The 10,697-nt window shown below is 42.2% G+C and overlaps 1 protein-coding gene across 1 annotated transcript; it reads left to right on the plus strand.

The window, feature by feature from the left end:
• The first annotated feature begins 153 nt into the window (after window positions 1-153).
• On the plus strand, window positions 154-10,142 carry LOC5518093 (synembryn-A). Its single transcript, XM_032362554.2, has 5 exons — window positions 154-1,018; window positions 2,310-2,667; window positions 3,075-3,326; window positions 3,824-4,034; window positions 7,284-10,142. Exons 1-5 carry the CDS (start codon window positions 210-212, stop codon window positions 7,475-7,477), a joined length of 1,824 nt encoding a protein of 607 aa, XP_032218445.1. The 5' UTR covers window positions 154-209; the 3' UTR covers window positions 7,478-10,142.
• Window positions 10,143-10,697: the final 555 nt, after the last annotated feature.

Below are 10,697 nucleotides of genomic sequence, written 5' to 3' on the forward strand. Positions count from 1 at the left end.
AACTACGTACTGTATCTGAGTGGGTTTAGATAATTATATTATTATTATTTTGTTTAAAGCACTTTTTTGCAATTTACACCGATTTTCTACGAATCAAGAAAATGGGACTTCCGAAGAGATGCCTGAGTTCCGAAGCTGATCCGACTGATTATTGATCGACGTTCGCTCACTTGTTCCGATCATTCGTTCTGTTTTGGCCAGAAAAAGAAATGGAGGCTGTTCTAAACATTCTCAAGGCGTCAAAAGGCGACCAAGACGCTGTCACAGAACTTAAACAGTTCTGTGAAGATAACAGCCAGACATTTGCGTTCGAGGAAGGTGATATGGGCCTTCGAAGGGATTTTATCGATGCGATTTTGGAAGAGCTTGCATCAAGACGACGCGGCGAAGAATTCGAAAAGAGCGCATTAAATGCACTGCGAATTCTAAGTCGCGATAAAAATGGCTTGGGGCTTCTCACATCAGAGAAATCCTGTAAGACTTTATTCATTCTCTCTGGATTATACTCTGAAGAGGATAGAGTCCCTGGGAGCAAGGGTTCGGAAGAGAATGGAGGAAAAAAGGGAGCGAAAGCTTTGACCTGTATAGGTCCAACAGAGGTGGACACCGTTTATCTTAGAATGATGAACTACGATGGATGCGTCAAAACGAGTGGGACGATCATCGAATCATTGAAATGCTTGTGTAATATAATGTACCACAGTGCGCCTGCAAGGGAACATTGCATAAAATTCGACGTGACATTATCCCTTCTACACCGACTCAAAAACTGGGCCGATAAAAGCGTCCCTCAAGATGTATTCTATTTTGATTTGAGGCTGATGTTCCTGCTAACCGCTTTTGAGGGGGCGATTAGAAAAACAGCTTTCGAGAATAAGGGATTGTGTATTCTTACACATGCCCTAGATTCGCAAGTTCCGGGCAAGGACGACAGAGATCGAACCCATAGTTCAAATGGGAAAGATGGATGTGGTGAGATCGAATCTAAAGAACTCCACAAGTTGAATGTTGCAGAGAGGTAAGGATAACATATGTGTTTTTCCTTCATCAAGAAATCGTTTGGTTTATACCACTCAGCTGTTATTCTGTAATCAGAAAACATGGCAGATTTGGCTCCCCCTCCATCAACACTTTTAGAGGTCAATCTCTCAGTTACTCAAACCTGTACGCTCATAACTTATTTGAGTAATTTATTTGTTAATGAATTTCTCAAATGAGTTAGATATAAAGGTGTATGAAGGGCACTGTCTTTGTATTAAATGAAGTATAGAGAGACATTTTTTTATGGATAGAGAAAAATGGAAAATAAGGTGGCAAGAAAATATGTCACATATTACAAATTAATTAGTTTTGTCACTTGATAAGTGGTATTATGGTAAACAAGTGTAGATTTTAATCTACAAATTAAAATTCCTGCCAAGCTACAGTACTCGGACAAAGGGAGTACAAATACATCTAAGGTTTATATTTTGTCCAAATCATGTTCTTTAACACAAGTTTTGGAGAGATATGACATATTCTGAAAAAAAAAACGGATATCTGTTGTTATCAATTATCAGTTATCAAAGATTTGAAAATCTAATTTTAATGTTTTGTGTATTTTTGCAGTGGATTATAGATGGGGACTTTTAAAATCTAGTAGAATATTTATGCAGAATAACAACATGACATGTGGAGATTCATTAAATGTCCATTATAGAGATTGATGGGTCCTTTCACAATTCTGTCATCCAGTTGCTAGGATTTAGGTTTCATCCATTTGAAAATGCAAAGAATTAGAAAAAATGTATATTTTAATTGTTAATTAATTTTGTATTGGTGTAAAATAGAGAATGAAATCTTGATGTGAAGGCATGTTTATATTATGTTGGAACCTCTATAATGGACCCTCAGGACTAAACTGAGTTACAGTACCTGTTAGAGGTGTCTGCTAAATTACATTTTACTTGAGTTTGACTAATAATTTGGCATCAAAAGGCAACCAAGACGTTGTCACAGAACTTTAACAGCACTACGAAGACAACAGAGCGATATTTCCATTCGAGGAAGGTGATGTTCGATTTCAAAGGGACTCGATTTTGCTTCAAGGCGATGTAGTTAAGAATTAAAAAATAGCGTGCAAATGCATGCAAATTCTAAGCTGCAATAAATATTGCTTATTAATAATTCAGTTACCTGTTACATATTAATTCCACCTTAAAATTTAAAGTGTCTCTTATTATGCAAAAGAGTATGCCCATGTATTGCAGAGTAGAGAGGTCATCTTTAGAGGTTCCACCTAACTTTTCTATCAACCTTTTCTTTTTAAGGTTTAAACTTGAGAAATTTCCAAAGACTTACCAGATGACGAAAGACCAGGCTCGAATGTCAGCAGAAATCCTAAAAGTCATATTCAATGTAACCATGGCAATGCCTAAAGAGCTCACACATGAAACCCAAGAGCATTACGAGAGGATAGCTTTGATCACCAGCACCCTGTTCACACATGTGAAAGCATTACCAGACGGGGCAGAAAATGTCCATAACCATGCCATGAATGCTATAAACAGTATGCCAAAAGAGGCCATGCACTTTCTTTACTGGGGATTCCCTAAGTCAGTGGGAAAGGCCTTTGTAGCAGACTTTGAGATAAACAAAAAAGAGCTCAGATACAGAAGCTTTTACCTGGTAAATATGCTCTCCATTATTTGTGTTATACAGTACTAGAGTAATTAATAAAATAATAGTATTATTTGGTACATACAGTCGAAGCTCTTGTAAGCGACCACTTGAAACCTAAAAAAATAGGGTTGTTAATGGAGCTTATCATCTATGGGAACTCCTTATTTGAGCTGGTTACTTACAAGAGCAGTTACTTTCTTTTTTCTAGGGAAATAGATGTAGTAACTTCTGCCTTAGTAATTTGAAGAAAAAATCCCCCAGTTTGTGTACTTTACCAAAAGATAGTCTGTATTATTCTTTCTAAGTAATGAGCTTGTTTTTTTGTTTTGTTCTTTTTGTTAGCATTGATTTCTGATCAACTTTAATTGGTAGGCTTTTTAACTGAGTGATACATTTTCTATTATCTTTCTTAGACAAACAACATGGCTGCCATCATGTCACTGCTAAAACACATTGAAAGCAGGATAGATTCCAGCAATGCAGACAGCCTTGTCCCAGAGATAAGCGCTCTCTGTTGCTTGGCCAAGGGAGACAGCATAATCCGCAAGTACTTGAGACTTGAGATTCTGCCACCATTACAAGCAGTGAGCCATACAAGACCTGAGGAGGGTAGTGCTATTAAGAACAAGTTGATTAAGATGATGACAGCGCCAGGGGATATAAGGGTATGATAGAACGATGGACACACAGACGGATAGTGAACAAACCAAATAGACAAATGAATTAGCAGATAAATGGATAGACGTATGAACAGACTGTTGAAAAACAAACAGAAGTACAAGCAGGGTGATAGATGAACAGATAAATAGGCAACAGATGAAAAGATAAACAGACGGATGATGACAAAGTAACAAACAGATGGCCAGGCTGATGGACAATCAATCAATAAATCAATCAGTAAATAAATCATTCAATCAATGTGCTTCACAGATGGCAGATAAATCAGAATAGGTAACAGGCAGACAGATCAACAGCCAAACACATCTACAGACATAATGGCCAACAGATAACCAGATCAAACAGAACAGAGAGACAGACAAACTCATGTCTTGTCATTTTATCTGTTTTGTAGGACATGGTAGCTGACTTCCTATTTATCTTGTGTAAAGAGAATACAGAGAGACAGACAAACTCATGTCTTGTCATTTTATCTGTTTTGTAGGACATGGTAGCTGACTTCCTATTTATCTTGTGTAAAGAGAATACAGATCGCCTCATCAAGTACACGGGTTATGGCAATGCGGCCGGGCTACTCGCCCGCAAAGGGCTGATGGCGGGAGGGCAGGGGAATGGTGGTGAATACTCCTCAGATGAAGAGAACTCAGATACTGATGAATATGTACAGGTCAAGAACCAGATCGACCCCATTATAGGTACGCATGGTACATGGTAGCCAGTCTATCCATTATAGGTACGCATGGTACATGGTAGCCAGCCTATCCATTATAGGTACGCATGGTAGATGATAGCCAGCCTATCCATTATAGGTACACATGGTAGCCAGCCTATCCATTATAGGTACACATGGTAGCCAGCCTATCCATTATAGGTACACATGGTAGCCAGCCTATCCATTATAGGTACGCATGGTACATGGTAGCCAGCCTATCCATTATAGGTGCGCATGGTACATGGTAGCCAGCCTATCCATTATAGGTACACATGGTAGCCAGCCTATCCATTATAGGTGCGCATGGTACATGGTAGCCAGCCTATCCATTATAGGTACGCATGGTACATGGTAGCCAGCCTATCCATTATAGGTGCGCATGGTTCATGGTAGCCAGCCTATCCATTATAGGTACGCATGGTACATGGTAGCCAGCCTATCCATTATAGGTGCGCATGGTACATGGTAGCCAGCCTATCCATTATAGGTACACATGGTAGCCAGCCTATCCATTATAGGTACGCATGGTACATGGTAGCCAGCCTATCCATTATAGGTACGCATGGTACATGGTAGCCAGCCTATCCATTATAGGTACAGATGGTAGCCAGCCTATCCATTATAGGTACGCATGGTACATGGTAGCCAGCCTATCCATTATAGGTACGCATGGTACATGGTAGCCAGCCTATCCATTATAGGTACGCATGGTTCATGGTAGCCAGCCTATCCATTATAGGTGCGCATGGTACATGGTAGCCAGCCTATCCATTATAGGTACGCATGGTACATGGTAGCCAGCCTATCCATTATAGGTGCGCATGGTACATGGTATCCAGCCTATCCATTATAGGTACGCATGGTACATGGTATCCAGCCTATCCATTATAGGTGCGCATGGTACATGGTAGCCAGCCTATCCATTATAGGTACGCATGGTACATGGTAGCCAGCCTATCCATTATAGGTGCGCATGGTACATGGTAGCCAGCCTATCCATTATAGGTGCGCATGGTACATGGTAGCCAGCCTATCCATTATAGGTACGCATGGTACATGGTAGCCAGCCTATCCATTATAGGTGAGCATGGTAGCCAGCCTATCCATTATAGGTACACATGGTAGCCAGCCTATCCATTATAGGTACGCATGGTACATGGTAGCCAGCCTATCCATTATAGGTACACATGGTACATGGTAGCCAGCCTATCCATTATAGGTACACATGGTAGCCAGCCTATCCATTATAGGTACGCATGGTACATGGTAGCCAGCCTATCCATTATAGGTACGCATGGTACATGGTAGCCAGCCTATCCATTATAGGTACGCATGGTACATGGTAGCCAGCCTATCCATTATAGGTACGCATGGTACATGGTAGCCAGCCTATCCATTATATGGTACATGGTAGCCAGCCTATCCATTATAGGTGCGCATGGTACATGGTAGCCAGCCTATCCATTATATGGTACATGGTAGCCAGCCTATCCATTATAGGTACGCATGGTACAGGGTAGCCAGCCTATCCATTATAGGTACGCATGGTACATGGTAGCCAGCCTATCCATTATAGGTACGCATGGTACATGGTAGCCAGCCTATCCTTTATAGGTACGCATGGTACATGGTAGCCAGCCTATCCATTATAGGTGCGCATGGTACATGGTAGCCAGCCTATCCATTATAGGTGCGCATGGTACATGGTAGCCAGCCTATCCATTATAGGTGCGCATGGTTCATGGTAGCCAGCCTATCCATTATAGGTACGCATGGTACATGGTAGCCAGCCTATCCATTATAGGTGCGCATGGTACATGATAGCCAGCCTATCCTTTATAGGTACGCATGGTACATGGTAGCCAGCCTATCCATTATAGGTACGCATGGTACATGGTAGCCAGCCTATCCATTATAGGTGCGCATGGTACATGGTAGCCAGCCTATCCATTATAGGTGCGCATGGTACATGGTAGCCAGCCTATCCATTATAGGTGCGCATGGTACATGGTAGCCAGCCTATCCTTTATAGGTACGCATAGTAAATGGTAGCCAGCCTATCCATTATAGGTGCGCATGGTACATGGTAGCCAGCCTATCCATTATAGGTACGCATGGTACATGGTAGCCAGCCTATCCATTATAGGTGCGCATGGTACATGGTAGCCAGCCTATCCATTATAGGTGCGCATGGTACATGGTAGCCAGCCTATCCATTATAGGTACGCATGGTACATGGTAGCCAGCCTATCCATTATAGGTACGCATGGTAGATGATAGCCAGCCTATCCATTATAGGTACGCATGGTACATGGTAGCCAGCCTATCCATTATAGGTACGCATGGTACATGGTAGCCAGCCTATCCATTATAGGTACGCATGGTACATGGTAGCCAGCCTATCCATTATATGGTACATGGTAGCCAGCCTATCCATTATAGGTGCGCATGGTACATGGTAGCCAGCCTATCCATTATATGGTACATGGTAGCCAGCCTATCCATTATAGGTACGCATGGTACAGGGTAGCCAGCCTATCCATTATAGGTACGCATGGTACATGGTAGCCAGCCTATCCATTATAGGTACGCATGGTACATGGTAGCCAGCCTATCTATTATAGGTACGCATGGTACATGGTAGCCAGCCTATCCATTATAGGTGCGCATGGTACATGGTAGCCAGCCTATCCATTATAGGTACGCATGGTACATGGTAGCCAGCCTATCCATTATAGGTGCGCATGGTACATGGTAGCCAGCCTATCCATTATAGGTACGCATGGTACATGGTAGCCAGCCTATCCATTATATTCTGATTGTTCACGCTCGTTTCTTTATTATATACGCGTACTGCTCTTTGTTTTTTCATAATTTTGATTTTCCACGCCCGTCTCTTTATTATCTACGCTTACTGCTCTTTGTTCCATTATAATTCTGATTGTTCACGCTCGTTTCTTTATTATCTACGCGTACTAGTCTTTGTTTTATCATAATTCTGATTGTTCACGCGCGTCCCTTCATTATCTACGCGCACTGCTTTTTGTTCCATCCCAATTCTGATTGTTCATACGCGATTTTTTATTATCTGCGCACGCACTGCTCTTTGTTTCATCTGATTTGTGATTGTTTACTTATTGTTTCTAATAAATTTTATTTATTTATTAATTTTATTTATTTATTAATTTTATTTATTTATTGTCCGTTTAACTGATGCTTATCTGCACGCTAGGCGCCATCCCTCCGGATAGGCCCAACCCACTTGATGGCATGACGGACGAAGAGAAAGAAGAAGAAGCAATGAAGCTGGGCGAGATGATTGAACACCTCAACAAGATGGGTGTAATCCAGACCGCAGAGATCGGCCCTGACGGCAGACCGCGGGAATTCCCTCCGCCAACAAGCCAGAATGGAGGTACCAACTAGAGTTCGGCTAGCACAAGTCAGGAAGCAACCCCGGAATATCCGGCCGCAATTCTTCTACAAAAATCTTCACACTTTAATTTCAAAATATGGAGGCATTAGTATGCGAAAAATGTGACAGGGTATTCTTAAGTTTACATGTAGTTGGACCTTACACTTCTTAGCCAACTAGTGGCCTTGTTTTTATCCTAGCGTACAATGCACCGTCTTGATAAAGCCTCGTTTAACATCGCCAGCATTGTTGAGCTGTTTGTATACAATGTTACACGATGCTACGAGGTAGTTCGCTAGCATTTTCTTTGACGTGAGGTCAACGCTGGCGATGTTGGACGATGATAGCCCTTTTTTGCGAGGCGCAAACCTCATTTTATTACAAGTATTAGTACTCTAAGAAACGGTCGCAGCTTTTTAAATGTTGGTATTCATGTACCCGACCTATTGATGCAAGTTTACCTTATGGACTAACGCAAGGGCAGGAGAATTTGTAGAATAGTAGAATAACATTTAATAATAATGATGATAATGATAATAACAAATGTTTATGGAGGTCATTTAAAGCAGAGGCTGGATAACAGAACCTTTGCGCAATACAAATAACCACAATATAGAACAAAAAAAAAACCATAACTACAAACAATCCAAATACATATATGTTACAAAGATCCCAATTCTGAAGGTATTCATTGGTATTTTCTGTAAGGGCGTGGTCTGAGACTATAAGCTTTGCTTGTCTAGTAAATCATCCCCCCTGCATAATGACAAGAGGGTTGCTTGGATTTAAGCTATGCATGAGCGTAATGAATACTGCAAACGTCCGCCCTTCTAACAGCTAAGGTGGTGAAAACGATCTTTATCAGTGCCTCGCGATACTTAAATCGTTGTAGCCTTATAGCTAATGCGCGCTTTTGAGTTTTTTCAAGTGCGTTACTGGGGATAACCGGTAGGCCAGCAAAAAAATACTTGTATTTGTAGGGTTCGTTTCGGCACTCTGATTCGGTTAACGCATCGGAGTCTGTTCGCGTGCTACGTGGTAGCAATCAGATTACGCAACGTAATTTGACCGATTTTCTAGAGCGCGTCAAAAAAACAGGGCAAATTTCAGCCAATGTAGAGAGCATATATAGATAGATGATACCATATAGCCTAACGAATTATGTTCCTCCTGCCCTTGCTAACTTTTGGCAGTTTTCATAGAAGCTCGCCTTAGTTATACACCCAAACACAGAAATGTTAACAGAAGCGACTGTCTAAGGGGTCGTCCACACTAACACGGATTCAAAAGTATCCGGATTCGTTTCGCCGAAAACGCATCACTTGATTCGCGTCCACACTATCGTTTTCGCATCGTGTTCGCCCGGATCCAGCCGTCCACACTAACACGGATTCAAACCTTTGAAAACTTTGAAAGATACAAGGTGACGTCATTGTTATACTATGCGAATGCTTAAAGCATCGCGCGCCTGCGATTTTACGCCATCGTTTTCATTTTGATACGGATTCGACCGTCCACACTACGGCCTAAAGTATACGGATTCATTTTGATTCACTGGATTCGCTGGATCCAGCGCGCGTGTTAGTGTGGACGGAAGGCCTAAACGTATCAAAAAGTATACTCAAACGAATCCGTGTTAGTGTGGACGGAACGCCTAAACGTATCAAAAAGTATACGGATCCAATTGAATCCGTGTTAGTGTGGACGGGAGGCCTAAACGTATCAAAAAGTCTACGGATTCAAACGAATCCGTGTTAGTGTGGACGGCCCCTAAGGTCAAGCGCTTACATGTGGATCCACAGGGAGCCCAAGCTCACAGTTCGTGGTTTTTGCGATTCGTAAGTTATCAATATTAACGGCAGGGCAGGTGAATGTTATGTGAATTTAAATACCTCTGTTTAGTTTTGTAAAAGTCAACCTTTGCGTTTTACTACTTGTTGAATAGAAATAAGCACTGTGAGATTGGGCTACCTGTGCCGGGTCTAGACACAGGAAGACAGTGTTATCTAGCTAACACAGGAGGCGGAGTAGGACTGGGGGGACTTGAACGTGAAGCTATCCAAATTAGAGTGGCCACATTACACTACCCACAATGCATTGCAGTGCTAGTTGTTTACGCCATAAAACGCTCATCGTTATCGATTTTTCTGCTCTTTTAATGCGGGTATGAATTGTTGGGTATAATATGTGACCACGTCTGAAGCGATGCATTTTGGGTCGAATTAATGACCCTTTTAACATAGTTGTGTATGACGTATACTATATATAGAGAGGTTTAAAAGTGTTTATGGATACATTATGGTCCTGAACGGGTAAAACGGGAATTCGCCACCTGGGTTATTGGGAACGGGATTTAGATTTCAGGACGGAAAGGGGTTTGTGAGACTTCGAAAAAGGGGTTCAGATTCCCCGTCCCCCCCCCCCCCCCTGCAGGGTCCTGTACCGACATGACATGTGACATGCGTTACGTGTGATCGTGGTGGTAGTGTTGGAGAGGGGGGTGGTGGGGGTTGGGGCTGTCAATCGATCTAGATGTAAGAGGTCTACATTTTACAGCTACTAGCGCTGGCGGGGCTTGCGGGATACACATGGCACATGGGCGGTGTCGTGATATATATGTATAAATTATATAGGTTATATTATTCACCTAATAATAAAAAAGAGGAAAGACTGGTATAAAGTGGTCGCCAATGGACCGTTTATTGGTTATTTAAAACAAGGGAGGGCTAGGTGAGAAAAGTGGGGGGGACTGAAAACATTCATAGGCCAAGAGGAGTATTTAAAATAACGTTAAAGACGGGACATGAAATTCAATGTATCTTTGGCGTGTGTACTTTTTGGAAGGTGGGGCGAACTTAAGAGCTTAAAGGAGTTTTTCCCACAGCACTCCCCTCAACCCTTCTCTTTCTATACATTGGAAAGTAATCGTTAGACGGATGCAGATAGATTGCATCTCACCGAGCTCCCAGGGGCGTAGCAAGGATTTCTCCTCGAGGATGGAGGAGGGGGAAAGTGATTTCTCAAGCACATTCCTTTCCAGCTGAGACGAAACGAATAGGACGTAACAGCTTTATTGGACCAGAAGGGGGTACTGGGCAACACCCCTTGCTAGCTACGCCCCTGACTTCGGTGCCAAAACGGTCTTCCGAGGACGGGTGTGTTTGTGCGGCTGGACTATTCTTGTTCGAATAGAAAGAAAGGCTTATTTTCACTTGTTTTAGTTTTTTTATT

This window comes from Nematostella vectensis, chromosome 13, assembly GCF_932526225.1.
Source record: "Nematostella vectensis chromosome 13, jaNemVect1.1, whole genome shotgun sequence".
In the NCBI taxonomy this organism is placed as follows: Eukaryota; Metazoa; Cnidaria; class Anthozoa; order Actiniaria; family Edwardsiidae; genus Nematostella; species Nematostella vectensis.

Excerpts from the sequence above, each read along its gene's own strand:
- LOC5518093 (XM_032362554.2), top strand. The coding sequence starts at position 210 with ATGGAGGCTGTTCTAAACATTCTCAAGGCGTCAAAAGGCGACCAAGAC. Across the intron at positions 1,019-2,309 it reads AAGTTGAATGTTGCAGAGAG|GTTTAAACTTGAGAAATTTC; the intron begins GTAAGGATAACA and ends TTTCTTTTTAAG. Across the intron at positions 4,035-7,283 it reads CCAGATCGACCCCATTATAG|GCGCCATCCCTCCGGATAGG; the intron begins GTACGCATGGTA and ends TCTGCACGCTAG.